Source organism: Hypomesus transpacificus, chromosome 11, assembly GCF_021917145.1.
Source record: "Hypomesus transpacificus isolate Combined female chromosome 11, fHypTra1, whole genome shotgun sequence".
Lineage (NCBI taxonomy): Eukaryota > Metazoa > Chordata > Actinopteri > Osmeriformes > Osmeridae > Hypomesus > Hypomesus transpacificus.
The window spans coordinates 17,514,503-17,536,562 of record NC_061070.1 but is presented as its reverse complement, the minus strand read 5'-3'; the positions used below and the strand labels follow the sequence as shown (position 1 = coordinate 17,536,562).

The 22,060-nt window shown below is 42.8% G+C and overlaps 1 protein-coding gene across 3 annotated transcripts in view; it reads right to left on the bottom strand.

Annotated features, from left to right (window-relative positions):
• Nucleotides 1–20,317, bottom strand: part of chrm3a (cholinergic receptor, muscarinic 3a) — a 50,108-nt gene extending 29,791 nt beyond the window's left edge. Inside the window, exons 1-2 of one of the 3 annotated variants that reach the window (XM_047030326.1) lie at nucleotides 20,131–20,317; nucleotides 1,850–1,922 (exon numbers count right to left, since the gene is read on the bottom strand). In XM_047030326.1, the coding sequence (XP_046886282.1) occupies nucleotides 1,850–1,917 (68 nt within the window). In that variant the 5' untranslated portion in view covers nucleotides 1,918–1,922; nucleotides 20,131–20,317. Of the gene's footprint in view, nucleotides 1–1,813; nucleotides 1,923–2,311; nucleotides 2,345–20,130 lie in introns of those variants that run through there. The other 2 variants (XM_047030328.1, XM_047030327.1) reach the window with 2 other exon arrangements.
• Between the last annotated feature and the right edge of the window lie 1,743 nt (nucleotides 20,318–22,060).

The window sequence follows — 22,060 nt, the reverse complement described above, 5'->3', positions numbered from 1 at the left end:
GCTATAGGTTACGCCCATCCCAATCCTGTCAGATCTCAGTTACGACCTCTTTTCCCCCTGCAACACAACACAGCATTACGTCTCACCATTTTGTCTGGTCGACGGGGGGACCAGAGGCGTTTACAACCAGGTAATTAAAGAGTGGTCACAGGCACCCACCGCCTGTCGGTATCTGGTCATGTGACTCAGGCTCTTGTCTTCCTCCTCACCTTTCATCTCGACACCTGCGTTGTCAAACTTACGTTGGAGGTGCTAATTAATGGACTGACTGTCTAGAGAAAGAGAGTCTACTACGGATTTCCTTCTAAAAGGAGAGACTGGGCTGTGTATGGAACTATAGAGGTAGAGCTGAGCCAATGGAAGGAATGCACTATATGATAGAGCTGTCACTACAGTCACTTTACCTTGCTATGTGTACGGTAAAAGTAGGCTTTTTAAGAACCCATATCATAAATGCAAACTTAAGGTAAATATAATAACGCTGAATACAGAGCCAGATCACAGGCCTTGGTCCGGATAAGCCAACAGAATTTCAAACAATGAGATAGCAAATAAGATTCAAAGCTCATCACTTTCAGCTACCTCAAATACTCACAAATCATTGAAAACAGTTGGACCTTAGAACACCCAAAAAGCGGATATTTTTTAATTCTCTGACAAGAGATTTTAGTCAATCCCAATAAACTTGGGGCTGACGTAACTGTGAATCAAAAACAAAAATATATTTACAGTGTAAAAGAGCCTTGCTCTTGATAGACTAGGCAAACTTTGGAATTGTTTTGTTTTTGCCTCAAACCAAAGTATTGTTAAAATGACTTTGTTCCGAGGTAGGACGTTGGGCTATCAATCATTATGTCAATCTTGTTTATGAGAAGAACGTTGCCTCCAATAGTGAAACTAGCTCAAGACCCCTCCAGCAAAAATCAAATCCTAACTATGAAACAGAACACATTACACACCAACATTCTGGTTATTTGAGGACTCTTCATTTCTTGAGACAAGCACAGACTATGATGTGCAGACAGAGCCACTGAGAATGAATGTGTGAAGGGTGTCACCTCTCAGGCCAACATAATTAACACTAAAGGGCCTGAATTTGATTCAAGTCAAGGTTGATTAACAAATGAATGAATTTGTCACGAGTGGTAAGAGTGTTATTAAGGGACAGCCTGAGGAGGTTTAATTACCTGGAACAAGAAACCATTTCCACAAATCATAGAAGACCCAAATGCTTTGCTAAACAGCAGCAAGGCACACGTGAATCCAATAATGGCTATAATCTATCTGAAGAAGATAGTTCTATATCAAACACAGTCAGATGTATGTTGTGGTGGACAGTAGAAATGGGCATTGAACCCTGGAATTGAAGGTAAACATCATGAACTTTGTCAGCCAACCAACTGTGTTCACACTGGATACATGAGATTCCCCACGTGCTGAGTAACAACATCCATAGAGGACTACTCACTTTTCATCATGTTAACCAATCAAATGCCCACACACACACACACACACACAGTTATCGACAGTAAGAGAAAAAAAATCCTCATTAGTTCATTTAATCACCAATCAAAATACTCTTATTTATACTGTGCGTATACTTATTCAGTTACAACACTGTTCAACGCCGCATCCTCTGATTAAGATGGGCTCTAAATGAAGTAATATAGATTTTTCTAGATTTCTGATGGTGTTCAGAGGGCAAGTGGGTTGATGCCTGGCCGCCTATAACAGACACTAAAGCATTCATCACGTCAGGCTGTGTTCACAGTCTGAGGCCCACTAAAAGATGCAGTTCTCTGTACTTACTCACCAAATGTTTGGGGGAGGAGAAGAGTCTGAAAGTCACCTTTCCGTGGAGGGCCTGTCAGTGTCTCCGTCCACTGGTGTGTGCCATTCCTTCTCTGACTGGTTCATGGTGTCTGAGAGAGAGAGAGAGACAGAGAGAGAGACAGAGAGAGAGAGAGAGCGAGAGAGAGAGCGAGAGAGCGAGAGAGAGAGCGAGAGAGAGAGAGAGAGAGAGCGAGAGAGAGAGAAATGGAGAGAGTGAGATTTATGTAAAATATTCATACTATAGCCATGGTTTAAAGTTAGCTTGATGGCAGCAGGCCTAAGCGAAACAATTGTTTCCACATCCACTCTCGTTAACATCAAGCCGAACGCTGACAGGAAGACCAAACTTTACACCGTCCAATAGATCATCATGCCAAACAGCTCCCGGGGGAACCTGGAACAAATGAATTCCCATTTCTCCCAGATAATATTTATAAACATCGGTGAGCTCTCCCTCCATAGTCTTTATCAAGCTCACCTCAAATAGCTACCCTTTCTCCACTGGATAGCAGCTGTCGAACAGAAGAAGTGCATTTTCTCTTTCCATCCATGGGAGTGTGTTCATGCCTTATATAGACCTACTGAGTTGCCTGCCCCACATAGCTAAGTCTGGTCAGGCAGAGGAACAAGACTTTATGAAAGCTCATTAAAGAAGTCTTCATGCTGAAGAGAAAAGGAAAAAACATGAGCCTGCTATCAACCCATAAAATATAATCATCATTCGTGGAACCGTTCCCAGACTGAAATACCTTTATTAAAGCGAAGGCTCCGCTGGGCGGTGGTATCCTGATGAGAATGGCCTGATAACGACAAGGTGGGCAAGGTCTTATTAGACCTGCCACAGACAAAGGTGGGAAGCTCTGATAGCTTCCTGCTATTCAAGTACCAACGCGAGTGCACATCAGTTTCAGGCATGGCTGCTTCTCCAAGAGTTATTACCAATGACAGATATGGAGGAACAATTTAAAAGAATTCCTTATTTATTAATCAATTCTTCTTTTTTTTTTTTTTTTTTAAGGGGTACATTATCTACATGCAAGAATTCAATGTACGTATTCTTAGTACATCTTAAGTAATCTTCTAATGAACTAAGCCTAAACTAATTACATAAAATAGCAATCATGTTCTCCCCGCAAACGCTTGTGAGATGAGCACAATTAGAAACATTTTACTTTTAAAAGCAAAAAGAAATATGATTCCTGAACGGGGCTTTAGAACCTATATATCATAAAAATTATCTTACAAGGTCACACACATCACACCATCCCCCTCAGCGGAGGTCTAGGTCCTGGGTGAAGGTCCGTTCATTTTTATCAGTCACATCGTGAGGACATTTTCAATTCCATTCCTTTCATTGATCCAAAAGGAAATAATCGAAGCAGAAGTCACTCTTGTTCACGTTCACTAGAGAGACAAGACACAATACAATGCTGACGCTGTAGGATTATTTAGCATACATTACACTCTAAACAGGGGCCAAAAATACAGGCCAACCCGATGCAAATGTCTGCCTAGTGTAGATGTGAGTTCTCAGGTTGACAAGCGGAGGACTAACAGGACACAACCTTGGTTTGAGGAAGTCTCAGCGGACCTATCTACTTAACTAATAGCTGCACCTGAGTCGAATACACAAGTCGGAGTGTGTGTGTGTTTGTCCGTGTGCATATGTGTGTCTTCAGGCGAGTGTGTGTGTATATGCGTGTGTCTGAGTGTGTATAAATGCCTATCTTATCTCAGTAATGTAAAGCGGCTAACACAGTTCTGGCCAGGCATATTTACACTTTGTGATACAACGTCGATATGATATGAAACACTGTTTATCCTTTTCCCAGTATACGGGAGACCAAGACTGTACAGAATCCTGGGGGAAAAAACTCCCTTTGATGAATGTGATGTGGCTTTGGGACCCATTACTTTTGCAGCCAACCAATGTTTAAGAGATGTGAGTTTCACAGGAGCCCAGGACATCAGTGGATGTACTCCAGCCACGAGCAGACGGCACTGTGATCTCACATCACTGTAAGCCTCCAGGCCAAACGAATCACCTCGTCTCAGATACCTCATGCCACCTACAAAGACCTCCACCGACGGTGGACATCAGGACCTGAAGTGTAATAGATCTGCTGGAGCAGGCATGGTGAGTGTTTTATAAACACCTGGTTATGATGATGAGATTCTGCAGTAGTGTATTTCTCTCTTGGAGGCTCATAGGAGGAAGGGAGTTTCACATGGGCTGAGGCCATACAACGGAGACCTGGGGTTGTTTCCAGCCTAGGCTCCTCGCTGCACGTCTTCCCCTCTCCCTCTCCCCTACCTATCCTGTCTATCTTGAAATGTAATATACAATAACAAATGGAAAAAAAGAAAAAAAAGAAGAAATGGTTTCCCTCATAGCTGTGTTTCTCTGCAGAAGAATGTGTAGGGAGGTCTGTGTGTGTGTGTTTGTGTGTGTGTGTGAGAGAGAGACAGAGGGAGAGAGGGTGTTTAACCTTGGTTTGTTTGAGAAACCAGAAGTCATCTTAACAGTTAGGACATACAGAGAGACAGACTGCGTGAGCGCTGGATAGGCTCCATCTGGGAGCAGGGATAAGATATAACTACTTAACATTCGCAAGACACGTAAATACGTATGCTTCATGGGAGAAAAACGCTGGCTGAATCATATTAACGTTGCGTCTGACGCGGAGTAGGACTGTTAATAGTGAGCTTGTCCTCTAATGATAATACAATCATGCCTTTCCCGTTTATTAAAAAAAGGTGTGTCAAGTCAGCTATCTTCATCAGTTGCCTGTGGTGCCAATTGTCTAATACATGAATCATGTTGAGGAAGGATATATTATTGAACACTAATTGAGCACTCCTGTATCTAAGTACATGGGATGCAGCTACTTGACATGAGTTTACTCATTCTTTGCGAAAGCGGCACAAACGTTGACGGGCATACTGTTTCACAGCACAGAGACCAGCTCCTGACTGAGTGGGATGCGATTGAAACAGAGGGTATCTGACGTGAAAAGGACGAAGCATCGTGACAGTCCATCAGCCTTTCCTTTCCCAGCTCTCACCTGCAACAGCTCGGTTCAGAGTGTCAGCCCTCTCTCCTGCAAACCATCTCCTGTCGGGAGATGAGACCGACCGACAGACAGGAGGTCAGGGATGTAGACAGCTTGAAACAAGCGGGAAAAAAAACAGAAAAGTTCTTTCCGGGGTAAGACTGAAAACAAGGTCAGGTCCGAACTGCTGTAACAGCATGGAGAAGCGAAATAAGATTAATAATATCATCTTGTCACGGCCAAGACCCCCCAAGAGTTGGAGTCTTGAAATTGTTTTAATCTCAGTTACATCCTTGATTAAATTGTTATTATGCCAAATACTTCTCTGAAGTCTTCATAGTTCACTTCATATCAAGCTTTGAAGAGATTAATAAACTTCCCCAGACAAGAATCAGTCCTTTCTTCCAAGCAGATATCTAAGTCAATCTGTTCAATCATCTCTTTCTAATAGGATCCTCAAAGCAGCACTTCCTACATTCTTGTTTTATGTAATTCATCAAGGTACTGGCTCAATTTGGGCACTGCATGCTGAGTGAATTGTCACGTTGCACAGGCACAAAAGGTGGCTCAGGACAAACATTTGACTTGTCTGGCTACCGATCCTAACCGTCATCCTATGTAAAAAGAATCTGACCCAGTCCCTGCAGTTCTGGGAGGAGAGACAGAGCGAGAGACAGAACGAGAAACAGAACGAGAGACAGAACGAGAGACAGAACGAGAGAGAGAGAGAGTGCAAGAGAGAGAGAGAGCAAGAGAGAGAGAGAGAGAGAGAGAGAGAGAGAGAGAGAGAGAGAGAGAGAGAGCAAGAGAGAGAGAGAGAGAGACAGAGATAGGGTGAGGGTGAAAGCGAGAGAGTGAGAGAGACATGCTTCTCTCTTCCATGTTTGTTTAAAGGCTGTATCCCTGAGGAGAGTCAAACTAAAACACTGTCTCCACTGTCACAGTTACTTTAAGGACTGATTTAAACCTGAGAGAAAAAAGGCCCATCCCTAGGGAGTAGAGAGGAAGCATGGAGGCAGTAACCAGTGTAGGTAGAGGCAATACGCAGGGTAGATAGAGGCAGTGTAGAGGCAGTAACCAGTGTAAATAGAGGCAATACGCAGGGTAGATAAAGGCAGTGTGGAGGCGGTAAGCAGAATATGTAGAGGCAATACGGAGGCAGTACACAGGGTAGGTAGAGTATATCTCAGCAGGGTTTACGAGATGTTTTGAAATATGCTCTATTCCACTCTGACTCAGCCCTCCCACAAGCAAGTTGATAAGAACTTTACAGTCTCCATGTTACCATGCTGGCTCTGTGACCCACACTGTCACAGAGAGCATAAGTCAGTGGTTTCTAGGTGTCTCGGTGTGATGACCTGCCTGATGGATACGACACAGGCAGCAAGTCTCCACAGCTGCCTCTTTACACTCCCAGACTGGACGACGGAACCAAATAACTCACAGACATACAGCTGAAGTCATTTACACAAGCGTGTGCACACACACACACATTTTTCAGTGTTGATTTAGACTTCACACCAGGCGAGGTCAATAGAAATAGGGATTCATCTCCCTTTGGCCTGAAATGAACACTTGATATAAATATTTGCAAGGACAGCAACGGACCCTGAAACAGAACACCGTTTTTTTTTTTACCACAGAGACAGACACAGTGTGTAGTGAAATGAGGACAGATTAGGGTGGTAAAGGTGGCTGAGCGGTTAGGGAACCGGGCTATTAATCAGAAGGTTGCCAGTTTAATTCTGGCAGTACCAAATGACGTTGTGCCCTTGGACAATGCACTTCACCCTACTTGCCTCGGGGGGAATGTCCCTGTACTTACTGTAAGTCGCTCTGGATAAGAGCATCTGCTAAATGATTACATGTAAATGTAAGATATCTGATCAGGACCTCACTGCATCCTCACATCTTCACTCACCACGATCGTTTCGATCGGAGGGGGGAAGGGGGGGGGGACGATACATAGATACAACCGCAGTCTGAAGACTTTGATGTGGTGTTTTAGCCTTCCTTTTATCTTACACAGACTCTCTGAGAGGTCAGGTTTTGGTGAGGGGCGCTGGGTATCGTGAAGATTGTGGGCTGAGAGAATGGGAGGAGCAAGCGCCAGACAGCCATGATGAAAGACATCACTATTAGGTCTTACTGATGCTGATGAAATGGGCATCAATAATTCCCCTCCAATGGAATCTGGCTGATGACAAGTGTGTAAAAGGATGCCAGCAAAGTCTTCTGAAATACCTCAGAAAAAAAACTAAAACTTGTATTTATATTTTCCTTTGCCAAGTTGGGCTGACTTGCTTCAAATATATAAAAACACATTTTGATCATATATTAAGTAAATTCATTGACATAAATGAATACAAAATCAGTATATTAATATCAATTTAATCAAAATAGTATTTTCCTGTGTCGCTTACAGCATTCTCTCTGTACAACGCTAGTGTGCATGCAGAAGTCTTGTGATGGTGGGTGATTTAGCAGTTCCTGTGACACATAACTGAATCTCCTGACTCAGCACTATGCCCCCCCTGCCCCCCCATGTCCCCCCATGTCCCCCCTGTCCCCCCTGCCCCCCCTGCCCGCCCCTACACCCCAGTCCTCCACACACTGCTTACAGAGACATTGTCTGCCATCTAAGTTTCACAACATCTATGACTTCAGCATTTCAACACATTATCTCTTAGCTAACTCTCTCTCTCCCCTCTCTCTCTCTCTCCCCCTCCCTCTCCCTCTCTGTGTGTATGCTGTACGTATATGTGTCCGTGTGTGTACTGTATATATACAAAAACATGGACCACTCCAACCTGTTTTAAGACTGTGTGACATGAAGAGGAAGGGGTGAGAGAGGACTGGAGAGGGCATTGGGGCAGAAGATGGCTTCATTGATCCATCTCCTCTTCACAGCCTCACGCATCGCTTGCTTTTCTACTGGTACACTTGCACTTATAGCGATTCATGTTGTTTAATTGTAACTTGCTTAACTACATGCTCTTATGGTTCTACCCTTTGGCACTTATTTTTGGTTGTTCACAATATGTGTTTCATGTTTTTGGGGCTATCTTGTTGTTTTTATCAGTGACCTATGCACTTTGTAAAGCAGTAATGTAGATGTAAAGGGTCAGCAACAAACACCAGACAATAATTTAATTCAACTGCTGAAAAATACTATGAACGCAGAACAGTATAGTTATAAACCACACACCGACTTGAATACAGATTATTTGTGACTAAATCAATGCCAATACCAAGTGAAGGTCATCTGTGGTTCTAGGAGGCAAAATACATTATTTTCAGATTTGAAAGCTCTTCCTGTGAAACTGGACACAAAGTGGCTGGAAAAAACAGGTCGGAGGTTGAGTGAGAAATCAAACAAACTAGGATGATATTTAAGTACCCCCACCATTCACATTATGCATGTCTCGCTAACACAAACATACAAAATGTCCGCGAGCAATAGTTTCTCACGCATCTGACGGCTCGTGGTGACTCCCATACGTGCTTCCAGAGCGGGAGACAAAGACGGCGTTAGGACTGTTTGTGTTTACAACATCTCAAGGAGATTCTTAACATAGGCACACATCCTTAGCGCAGCAAAGACACTCGAGTTCTGTTACTATGGGAACTGTTTTTAAGAGGCTTTATTTGTGTATTTGAAAATTATTTGTTCAATTTAGTAGCAGTGTTGTACAAATAATAAGGTGCCAACCCTATGTGCTGTTCAGGAGTCTTCCCATAGACCTCTTAACATGTTCAACAAATAAATATGAACCATAATGAAAGAACAGATTGATCGAGAACTACTGCTGACATACTACAGATCCTTTCTCACAGAATACCAGACTAATTGCCAAACGCTCAATCAAGCGTAAGCGTTGACACAACAGTGACGGAAACCCCCACTTAGCCTTTAGGGTTAAAACGGCAGGAAGAACCACAAGCAGTTTACAGCAGTTGAAAAATTATTTTAAATACAAGAACAAACTTCCTAGACTTTCCCATGTAGCAGGGGGAAAAATGATGTTTCCTTGTAAATTATGGAGGGGTTATTGTTATGGAAAGGTCAGGAGTTGTGACAGTTTTCAGTGACAATGTCACACTGTCACACGCTGTGACATGCAAGCAAACAGGTAAGCGGATCAAAGCCCAGCGATTCCTGGTGGTGACAGCTGAAGCCCTGCTTCCCCGTGAGCCAGTCTGTCTCTGCTGGTTAGGAGACAGACAACAGCTGATCCTCATCCTCCACAGATGACAGAAGAGTCGGGCGAAGTGGGAGTTACAACAAAGATTTTTCGGATTCAGTCAGCAAGAGAGAGAGAGAGAGAGAGAGAGGGGCTCAACTAGAAGGGGGAAGAGGTTTTAAACCTTGACCTCCACCTCAGTCTAATAACTTGCTGGAGGACAAGCTGGAAAAAGACATACCGTCGCAGGCAGACAGGAAGTAGTGGACAAATGAGACCACCTACTGCCTCTACTCCAGGGTTTGCCACTGGACTGGACCGGTCCTTGTGTACAGAAGAGACGTCTACAGTACAATACATTTTAGTAGGAATACAAAGATAATATGACAGCCATGCTTAGAAAAGGCCAAACTAATTGTAAACAGTTCCTATAGTACGTGTTTGCATGGGGTGTGTGGAAACTCGACTTCAGGCTTTAGCCAGCCTTTGTTCCACAGCCTGCTGGATGAGGAGCTAAGCCTTGCTGAGATGGCTGTGGCCTGGGGGCGACAGCCCTGAATTAATGATTCATTATGCCCAATGTAAGCAAACAAAAGGGCCAGTGATGGAAGAAAATGAATGTATGCCCATCCATGCCAGACATAACATCACTGTAAAAATGAGAAAAGCACTCTTCTACACATGCAGGAGAAAATGTCCCAAAGTACCGCCGACTTCAGTCATTATTCCATCGTTTGTGAAAGTGAAACCAGGGGAAATGTGGACTCTGCAAATTAGAAAATGTATTGAACAGGCGTTCAAGAGAACAGAGAGAGACAAGCTTTCACATCTTAAAAAGTGTATTCATTGGTCATGAAAGTGATCCCTGCTGCAGGCGTCCAAGGGTTGTACTCTGAACCAACCTGTCTGTTTTCCTGTTCCTCCACTCTGCATAACCTTTAGTAACTCAAGACCCCGGCTAGCACCCTCCTAGGCTACACCACAATCTCTAGCACACATTCTGTTTGGGCCGCTGAAACTGTTAAGGTTATCCTTAAAGGTTCCCAAAGGTTAAAGGTCATCCTTACTGTCAGTGTGGAGGTTTTAATCATTAATTAATGGGGAGATGTGCAGACGTATTATAAATACAGTACAAGTACCACAACCGTTTTTTATCATTTGATTAAATCTGATCTGTTATAACTCATTTAGGTGCTTTGTGATTTTCTGACAGGAAACCGTAAGCATCACCAAAACGACACAACCGACAGGACACAACTATAATCTGTAGCATTTTGATATGAGAGGCTCGGATGTGACTCATCTGCTAGTCAGATAAGACTCATGAGCCTGGTGATCAGGGAGCTGCAGACCCAGCACTCTGGAGAAGCCATCTGCATGTGTCGCGCTGATGGATGGGTTGGGCAGAAAGATCGAACGACTCTGTTGTTCAGACAAGGCCCCATGTTGCGTTTGTGTGTGCGTGTCATGATGGGTTTATTGAGTGGGAATATAACCCATAACACCACAACAGGCAGTCCCAACAAAGACAATTGAGTTATTTGCCTGTTGGTTTTATAAAGATCAATTCAGTGTTTGCGTAGTTCTCAAGAGGAAAAAGCACAAAATACTTTTGCTTGATGGATGGTTTACAGGCAAAAAAATTATTATAATAATACACAGTTTAAAAAGAGGCCATGCTCAGAAAAACACCTGTAACATACGTATCTAAGAGCTTATTATCGTGAATGATTCATCTTTTAATTTCTCAATGGCTTGTTGACTAGTTTGGAGTAGGGGAAACTGATAGATGGTTAAAAAAAAATATTCAAACACCATGTGTCAAAACATGTGTCTCATAAGGAATTTGATTACCGTCGCCTTTCAAAATCCAGTATTCTTGGCAGAATCATTTGGTGATTAAGTGTGCCTTTTAGAAGACAAGGATTTTCCAACCCAGATGTCCACAAAGCAAGCTATTAAAACACCTAGTTGAACCCTAACGACAGAACACTTGGGATTTTCTTCCTGCCATAAGCAAATACTAAGGCAGTGAATAGAAAAAAAGTGATGAGGAAAAATTATACATTTCATGATGATGACGTAACAGTACACTTCTGTTGTTCACCAATAAATAGCCATCACCAGCGTGGGAAGGAGAGGTGGAGAGAGAGGTGGAAGGAGAGGTGGAGAGAGAGGCAGAGGGAGAGGTGGAGAGAGGTGGAGGGAGAGGTGGAGGGAGAGGTGGAGGGAGAGGCGGAGAGAGGTGGAGAGAGGTGGAGGTGGAGAGAGAGGTGGAGAGAGAGGCAGAGGGAGAGGTGGAGAGAGGTGGAGGGAAAGGTGGAGAGAGGTAGAGAGAGGGAGAGGGGTGGAGAGAGGTAGAGAGGGGTGGAGAGAGGTAGAGAGAAGTGGAAGGAGAGGTGGAGGGAGAGGTGAAGAGAGAGGTGGAGAGAGGTGGAAGGAGAGGTGGAGAGAGAGGTGGAGGTGGAGAGAGAGGTGGAGAGAGAGGCAGAGGGAGAGGTGGAGGTGGAGGGAGAGGTGGAGAGAGGTAGAGAGAGGGAGAGGGGTGGAGAGAGGTAGAGAGGGGTGGAGAGAGGTAGAGAGAAGTGGAAGGAGAGGTGGAAGGAGAGGTGGAGAGAGAGGTGGAGAGAGAAGTGGAGAGAGAGGTGGAGAGAGGCGGAGAGAGGTGGAGAGAGAGGTGGAAGGAGAGGTGGAGGGAGAGGTGGAGGGAGAGAGAGGTGGAGAGATGAAGGGAAACCGCTCTGACTGGAAGGTTGCCCTCTCACTCTTTGAAAATACCACCATTGTTATTAGTGAACTCCGTCACATACTATCATGACTTACTGAGTAACTCATCAAAAGGCAGCCATTGGTGTCACAAAGTCAACCCTACATTTAAGGGTTTGACTGATGTCGTGCTTACTTGTTCAGACAGCAGGGCCCATCCAAAAACGTGGCCTAAAAACCCACCTTTTTAACAGAGCCTTTGGCCGATTGAATCTGATTAGATTTGTTTGCGCCCTTTCTTGTTTTTAACCTGTAGCACTTTGAGATTTTACCTAAATATGAAGTGCATTATACATATATTTTTTTATTATTATTATTAAAAGCAACTAGGACCAGGGCCTGGAGGAAAAAAGCAGAAGACCGACTTACTGCTCTTCAAACTCTCACAAACAACATACGGCATCTCTTTATTCAATATACAGCATGAGTTGAGATAGTAGACGATACCTACTCGCCAAACCATATGAACTTCCAAACAAAAGTGAGAAAGAGAATTACTTGGTTTGATGAAATTAATCAAATTTGATGGTTTTATGAGGTAAATAATAATATGGTCACTTATTCGTTCTCACTCAAGTTACACAAAAAATACAAGGAGCTTAGATTCTGATTACATTTAAAAAACAAGAGAGCACCAAACTAATAAACAGATTCGCTGTCCCTGCCAATGAGCGGGAGCCAAAAACCTTGGTTCGAGGTTCGCCAAACCATTCCATCCAGTCTCAATCCAGGCCTGTGTTTTATCCAGAGACTCAAGCACAGCCACTACAGCTAACAGTCCTACACCACTAAAGCCTCCCATTTCAATTTCCTTTGGGCCTTAGGAGCTTGACGTATCCCCAAGTTCACAACTGGATCTTCAAGGGAGGGAAAAAATACAATTGTTTCAGCAAGCTGTTAGATAAGATTTTGACGAAATTTGTCATGAGAACATTTCAACGACAGGGATAATAACCTGCACAAAAACAGATTAGCTACTCAAGAAAAGATTCTTCCAGGATCAGTGTCTTACCACCTCTTTCAGAGAGCTTTCATGCCATGCCAACATGTACACATTCCTGGGATGAGCTTCAGATTATAATCACTCAACGAGTGTTGGTAATCCCGTGGGGATGTGTGAGAGGGCTCCAGTAGTTCTGGAACTCTGAGGCTGGTGGTAGTTCTGGAACTCGGAGGCTGGTGCAGAACAAGATGGGACACGAGGTGAGCCAGGACAGCCACAGTACCAACAGCACTTCCTGGTCTCTAGGCTTCATGTTTTCATTGGTGACTTTGGTCTGGGGGGGGGGGGGAATAACAAGGTCTCGAGGAGCTGGGTGATTTATCCAGTGTGGGGAGTTGTCTCTGGGTACAGGTAGGATCCGATATCAAAGTGTTCCTCGTTTGAATTCAGAACTGTGTGTTGGCTCCTTAAAGAAAAACATATCATGGTACATCCTAGGGCACAGTGGTTGCTCCATGGACTTCCTGTATTATGAACATGACGTTTAGTTATTCTGCAATGCCTCTGTAATGTAGTGAGGGAATTGCGATACAGACAGCTACATGCTTAAACTAGACTTCTAGAACATCCATACAAGAATGTTGCCACATTCAATATTCCATTGTCTGCCGTCTCGTTTAAAGTGAATCTCACCCATCTCCCCCAGGCTGTACTGTAGATGTCTGCCATTTCATTAAATGCAGCAGGTTTTAGCCAGAAGGGTTTTTTTGTGTGGTAGAAAAGCCTGTCTTTGTCTAAAACATCAATCAGTCGCAGGCAAGATAGTGTTTCAGAGGCAGGTGTCGGTCCAGACTCTCAGACAAACCACAAGTCACAAATTAGCTGTGACACAGATTTCCTTCAAGGGGCGAGTAGTGAATTACAAAGCTGTGGTATGGGTCCACAGAGTATTGGACCATGGGTGAAACTGACAAGGCTGTTGGAAATGATGTAGGGGAAAAGGGTGTCAAACAGCAGAGATAGGATTGAGCTCAGAGAGGGTCAACATACCAGTAACTAACCGCTTTTTCTAGGATCACAACAAAGCAAAACAGAACCTTCTCAGAAGCTCGACACTCTCTGTACTGTAGATCTCCAACTGTCGGATATCCTTAAGGTAACAGCTTGAATACAAATGTGCAACACTCTGTGAACTACTCCAGTTTCATAGACTTTCCCTCTTCTCCTTTTCTCAACCCACGACCAACAGGAGGAGAACACAGGAGGCATAAAAGTGTGCAAAATGAATTAGTAATATTTCACCTAGCACCTACCCTTAAGCATTTTAACGACAAAAACAGAGAATGCTACTCTGGAAGGGGCACCACATGACAGCCTGAGAAGCTATTTGACACGCAGCAAACAAGGTTGCTGATACGTGTCATTAAGGTGTGCGGTGAAGCAAAGACGAACAATAAGAAGCAGAGATGCAAGGCGAGGCACATTTCAGACGCAATATGTCACAGGTATTTCACAGCACAACAGCGGTATCAAAATCTAACAATAGAGATGGCTCTTTTGTCACAGAGCTTCTAAGTCAGGTCTGATGTGGAGAAGTAAAATACAGTGCCCTCCAAAAGTATTGGAACAGTGAGGCCAATTCCTTTATTTTTGCTGTAGACTGAAAACATTTGGGCTTGACATCAAACGATGAATGTGAAACCAGAGATCAACGTTTCAGCTTGTATTTCCAGGTATTTACATCAGGATCTGATGCACAAATTAGAAAATATCACCTTTTTGTTCGAACCCACCCATTTGTCACGTGAGCAAAAGTATTGGAACATATGACTGACAGGTGTGTTTTGTTGCCCAGGTGTGTCCTATTACATACATTATTCAATCAATAAATACCACTGAATGTCTACACTCAGGTTCAGATTGGGTAAGATAGGTTTTGTCTATGCAGACTGTATTCAGAGGTGAAAACAACATGAAAACCGGAGCGCTGTCTTTGGGTGAAAAACAAGCAATTGTGAGTCTTAGAGAAGATGGAAAATCAATCAGAGCCATTGCAGAAACATTGGCCATAGCCAGTACAACCATTTGGAATGTCCTGAAGAAGAAGAAAACTACTGGTGTACTAAGTAACAGACGTCGAACAGGTAGACCAAGGAAAACATCAGCAGTTGATGACAGAAACATTGTGAGAGCTGTAAAGAAAGACCCTAAAACAACTGTTAGTGAGATCAGCAACAACCTCCAGATGGCAGGAGTGAAGGTATCACTATCTACTGTTCGCAGAAGACTTCATGAACAAAAGTACAAGGGCTACACCAGAAGATGCAAACCACTCATTAGCAAGAAGAATAGGAAGGCCAGGCTGGAATTTGCCAAAAAGTACAGAGATGAACCTCAAAAATTCTGGGACAAAGTTTTATGGACTGATGAGACAAAGATTAACTTTTACCAAAGTGATGGAAAGGCTAAAGTTTGGAGAAAGAAAGGAACTGCTCATGATCCCAAACACACAAGCTCATCTGTGAAACACGGTGGAGGTAATGTCATGGCTTGGGCTTGCATGGCTTCTTCTAGGACGGGCTCATTAATCTTCATTGAGGATGTAACACATGATGGCAGCAGCAAAATGAACTCGGAAGTCTACAGAAACATTTTGTCTGCCAATTTAAGGAAAGATGAAACCAAACTGATTGGCAGAGCCTTCATCATGCAGCAAGATAACGACCCAAAACACACTGCCAAAACAACAAAGGAGTTCATCAGGGGCAAGAAATGGAAGGTATTAGACTGGCCAAGTCAATCTCCAGACTTAAACCCTATAGAGCATGCATTTTACCTGCTTAAGAGGAGACTGAAGGGAGGAACCCCACAAAACAAACAACAACTGAAAGAGGCTGCAGTGAAAGCCTGGGAAAGCATCAAAAAGGAAGAATGCAAAAGTTTGGTGACGTCAATGGGTCACAGACTTGCTGCAGTTATTGAAAGCAAAGGATTTGCAACTAAATATTAAGTCTTATTCACTTAAATATGTTTTAAGTATATCTGTTCCAATACTTTTGCTCACATGACAAATGGGTGGATTCAAACAAAATGTGATATTTTCTTAGTTGTGCATCAGATCCTGATGTAAATACCTGGAAATAAAAGCTGAAACGTTGATCTCTGGTCTCACGTTCATTATTTGATGTCAAGCCCAAATGTTTTCAGTCTACAGCAAAAATAAAGGAATTCGCCTCACTGTTCCAATACTTTTGGAGGGCACTGTATGTACGCTGCCACATTCTATTCAGACGTGACAGTTAATCACTTGAACAGTCATTTTCGCAGTAATCGCTCTCTTGGCATGCAGTGAACCTCCTAATCTTGCTTGCTGAATGAAACATTAATGAACTTTCCTTCCTGTTCTGTCCCATAGATCATGTAGTGTCCATCAGGACCAAAATCGAGACAATCCTCAGAGATCCATATTTGAAAGTTAATAACTCTTAAAATGTTTTATGTCGTGTTGTGTTGGCTGAATGGTCACATAGGGTGTGGAGAGTGAGTGTGCTGGGATTGTGCTGATTAACACTGGGTTTTCTAAAACAATCTACAAACAAACAAGCTTAACTAAAATCAAGAGACTGACACACTACAAAGTGTACAGTATAACAAGTCAGTTTTGGTAAGTACAACATGGCATTACTGAACAAATGCACATTTAATGTAGCTAAACAAACTGCTCAGACTGATTTTTGACAGATGGGTTTGTCAATACGAACAAAAAGAAACAAGCTGTTCAAGTTCATTTCTAAAGAAATATTTTATGGAATCAATACCGTGAGCGTGTACATTAACTGAGAATAATAAACAAGCCCTGCTGGCCATTTGGTCGCTGCTTGTTTGATTGGAACACAGTAGCTAATCTCTGATTGAGAGTTTGGCAAAGGTTTTGCTCAGTTCTTCAACGACTCTCTCTCTCTCTCCACATCCTTCTCTCCCCTCCTCTTCTCATCTCTCTCCCTCTCACCGATTGTCTTCCTTGTTTTGGAAATCATTTTCTCTTTACCTCCCCCTCACCCTTCTCTCACTCTCTCCCTCCCTCTCCCTCTCTCCCCCTGTCCCTCCTTCTCTCCCTCTCCACAGCTACATAGACAGGAATGGGAGCTGGTTTGGATCCTCAAACTGTCATAAGGCCATGGGTACAGCGCAGTGTCTTTCTCTCTGTCTCTCTCTGTCTCTCTCGCTGGGTATTTTCAGACCTCTATTTTTGTCGCTCACTTTTGACTGAGTGATGGACAGATGACCATCATTGATTCATTTACACACAATGGATGTAGAAAATACCCTCATATTTTAACCATGAATCTAAATCCCCTCAGAAGAGGCTGACTGTGAGAGAGAGAGAGAGAGAGAGAGAGAGAGAGAGAGAGAGAGAGAGAGAGAGAGAGAGAGAGAGAGAGAGAGGTTTTGGCAAAATAAATCTCCAGTAGAGCATCTAGAGTAAGTGTACCAGCCCTTAACAAATATATTCAAGGAGAGAAATCTGAATGGCAGCACGGCAGTGTGAATCCCTCTCTGTTGACTGTGAAGCCAGCAGACCATCCAACTGAAACAACCTATAACCTGACTCCACATCTCAAGCTAATTCAGGTTTTCACCCCAAATCCACTGCTGCTTCTGAACTATCAAACTTGACACGAAAATACATTCATTTTAGCATTGTTAAGTACCTGTATTGTAATACTTCAATCTTAACAAAACAGTTTGAGAGGTTTCCAGTAGGACTGACTGTCAACAGAGGGATCGCCACCAGCTAAACGGCAGAAGAGAGATGAAGGTCAGTGAATGCAGAGTTCTTAAACAGAGCTATGGTCAGAAAGGACGTGTTTGCTAAGAACGCTAGTTAAATGTAGCTATGTCCTTAAAGCAAAAGATCAGTCAAATAATCAATTGTATACAAAATCACAAAGTCAATACGATATTGATAAGCCTCAAATAAGGACACTCACAAACCCTCTCAAGTAATTGTATCTTAAATTCCAGACATATTTATTGCATATCGTATCTTTTTTTATCGACATATGAAAACGAGACCTCTGGTTTCTACTAGGTATTCCCTCAAAATGGCACCACTGCTTTGTTGCGTTGTGAGTAAGAAGAAAGCTCATGTTTCATATACAAAAACAGTGTTTCGGCAAAGAAGGCAGCTTATGTAAAGCAAACAGCAATGGTCTAGGGACAGCGGACAAGGTCAGACAGTCACCTTATAAACCCTGCAGATGATAAAGAGCTTCTACAGCTCTTCTCTTGGGACCCGGTCTCAGAGCAGCAACGTGTATCCCAGTGCACTATACACATTGATTGTTTTTACAACGCCAATATACCTACCACAAATACACCTACAACCATAAATCCTTCTGTCTACAGAAACATCCAGAAAGGAATATCGTAAGGCAATATTTTACCAGTCTGATTTAATCACCTGAGCTGTTACAGAATTCTCCGTCAAGGTATTAAGGGTGTGCTGCAAGTGATTCTTTTCTAGAGGGATCCATGGGTCTCCTTCAGATATATTTGAATACATCTCATTTCCTCTAACCACAAGAGAACAGTCTGTACAGGTAATTAAAACAGGCTTTTGAACCCTACCACTCACCGCCATCGTGTGACACTTCCTAACACATATCCTGTCTTCGGTATTGAAACCTATAGGAATGAATATGTGGTTAACAACACCCCATCGCAACGTGTCATGGAAAGAGCAAGGCCAAAGATAGTCTAAAGATAGCCTGCTAGCCAGCCAGCCAGCAGTCTCTGGTCTTTCCGCCGCTGTGGTGAAAGTGGATTACAGTGTGTTTAACATCAAGACGAGGACTAATGAAGCTCTCTGGGTTAGATGAGCTGTTTGTCCAGCTGACCACAATGAAGCTAGCTAAAAGTAGAACTGTGCAAGGGTAGAATCACAGTGTCCAGCATCTCCTCTACATGAGAGAGAGAGAACTGGGTTCAAGGAAAAGTTTCATTTGCCTATTCTACCAATTAATACTATAGAACCTTTCCTGGGCGAAATTCACCAGGTTTGACATTCAACTGTCACAAGACACAAACACTCTTTCAAATGTGTCAATAGTAATTAATTAAGTAACTAATTAATTATTAATTAAGTACATAATTAAGCCATTTGCTGTCTTGAAATAAGTTCCAGTAGTAGAAATCAGTAAATGCAGCAACAATTAGCAATACACAATGACATAAAACCATTTATCTACCCTTAAATTGTGTACTAATATCACTTTATGTCACACTGAAGGTTCGATTGGTACAAGGTGTGGGGAAGAGCTTTCTTATCGCACAAGCATGTTTAAAGCAGAGTAACCATAGTGAGACCATGGTCATCCAACTCACTGTTCCACACAACAGAGAGAGAAAGTCGTAACAGTGATGAATATGTCTGCAGTCCTACACGTACAACCATCCATCAGGAGAGGGGTTAGCCATGAGAAATATAAGGCTAGTGATAGACTGAAGTACACACAGTCCACACATCAAAAGGATGCTCAGTGTATTGTGTATGTTTGTGTTTGTGTGTGTGTGTGTGTTTGCGTGTGAGTTTGTTTGCTTGAGTAGTCTTTGTCTCCTTGGAGAGAGTCATCCAAACACATTGCAGCCACACCTTTCACAGCTTGTATAACATTGTATAACATTCCAGAAAACGCACATGCAATGGCTTTTGGGGATCCAATTACACTGTAAGTGTAATGAGAACAAGATCTTGCAGGTGGCATTGCCCTCACTTGGCACACTGCCCCACTGATTACTTTGAAATCCAATTTCGATACTTTGAAATCCAATTTCGATACTTTGAAATCCAGTTTTCACTGGCTCTTGTCTTCATCAGACTGTCATTGTGCCTTCAAGTCAGATTAATTTAATTCCTCCTTCTCGCCATTTTTGGACAATAACTGTAATTCCACTTTGTTGTCCTTATGTCTAGTACACATTTCAACCCTTGTCTATAAATAAAGCTGATTTAAATCAATATCTATAAAATATGCACAGGTGCGTCGCGCGTAAAATGTAAAAATGATTCTAGACATCGCAGTTGAATTTAACGTCCGTTAGACAAAACATATTTCCACTCTAATACCATACGTAACAAACCAGCTAATTAAAACGCACCCAATCCAAGAGCTGATGGGACTGAAAGATGGGTATTCAGTAGATGCGTTACCTATTTAAGGGAGAGTTTGCAGGAAGACGCTGGAGGAGAATAGCTGATTAAAAACTAGTTTTGATAAATTAAATAAAACAGAAAAGTTCAACAACCATAAAATAATTCAACTTATATTTTGTACCATATAGCGCTTACCTCATAACAGTAGTTGGACGATATAACTAAGAACGAAGACAAATTGGGTGACGAAACGGTCCTCTCTATTTAGTCAGGTCCACCAGCATCAGTCCCCCCAAAAAGTGAAGATATCGAACCAAGAGACTGCGTTCGCAACATTACCGAACTCCTGGTGCTCTTCCGTAGACTGTCGGTCAGCGCCTCAAAAAGCACCGGACACTCATTAACGGCGCGCTGTGGAATCTCCAGCGAAAGGGAAGTGTCTTTCTGGGTACATTAGCCTGATTGGACAGGGGGAAAGTGACGCGCCAGCAGGTGGCACACCCGATACGTTCAAGATTCATTGATAAGTTGAAAGCTTTGACATTTACTAATAAATAGCCAAACCGAATAAATCAGTAAATTATGCAACCTATAATATGAGGTCAGGAGATGCTGCCTTGCATCAATTTACATTTCATTTATTGAACCCAGTGCTCGCTAATTATATATTTTTTTAAATTACTTATTTTTTTACAAAAGCAAAGGACATGAGGCTTGGTGGCTATTTTACCTAAGTGTGTTTTGACAGAAAAATCGATATTAGACATGGGGCCAGACCCATGTCTGAATTAATTGATGGAGACCCAAAATAAGAAGTGAACTGTAATCCGCAAAGGAATGTGTAAGCCAATTATGAGTACTGTCAGAAGCTTGTGGAATGGGGGTATTTCTGTAGACTGCAACCTACAGTCACGTTTCCTGTTCCAAATGTCCAAATACTTCAGTAAATCCAGAGTGATGGAAGACCATGGTCACATTGAACAAGAAGCCTCAGAACTATTTTCATAATTATTCACCCACCTGAAACCGAAGAGCAGACCCACTCTCCTGCTTTGAAGATGTGTGTGTGTGTGTGTGTGTGTGTGTGTGTGTGTGTGTGTGTGTGTCTATGGGTGTATATAAGAAAGAGAGAGAGCACAAAATGGTGTGTGTGTATGTGAGTGGACGGAGAGCAAGGACTGAAGGTGTTCAAAGCTTACTCAGCTGCAACATATAGCCCGATATTCTTTGTTCAGTCTTTGCACAACATGCCTAACAGTGTAACTACATGTGAGGAGTCGTTCCAGAGGAACAGTGAGCACTGTGTTTGTCTCCTTAGTTCTGCTTCGCTCACACATTCTCAGTTCTCACTCAAACACTCACACCGTCCACATCACTGTTTGGTTGTGCCGGTGGTTCCGCTAGTGGCCGGGGCTCAGTTCTATAGATTCTTGCATGATCATCCTTTCTCCCTCTTTATCTCCCTCTACACATACTTCGATGTCATATGTATATACGTACTTATATATACACTCGCACATATATACAGTATTTTATCTATCTCTCTTTCTCTTGCTCTCTCTCTCCACCTCTTTCTTTCTCACTCTTGATCTCCCCGTCTCTTGTCTTGCTTTCCATCCCTTCCTCCCAGCAGCCGTCTCCAAGGCGCCCTCCTCAGCTGGACTTCCTGGTTCTTTGCTGGGTCTCTGATTGGAGGGTGGTTCTCTGCTGGGTCTCTGATTGGAGGGTGGTTCTCTGCTGGGTCTCTGATTGGAGGGTGTCTGTGAGGACCTGGGGTCCCTGCAATTAAACCACAGTTAAGACTGATCAGTACCTGCTGTTGGAGATGAATGAGAAACCTACTTGATGGATACAGGAGGCAAAGCCTACTGGCTATTATTCATGACTGGATATTGAGTACATTAAAGATATTGGATTTAAAGCCGCTTTGCATTCCAGTGGATCATGATAATTTGTTTAAAATATATATGATTTGTATTGACGTGTAATTTAAGGGCATATTTTGAATCAGGAATATTGTGTTTTTTTGCTGTGATTTGGTGTAACGATGGTGGGCAATGCTCTGTAATAACCCCAGTCAGGAGGAATTGTACAGTAGCAGGAACCTATATTATTATGATGACTC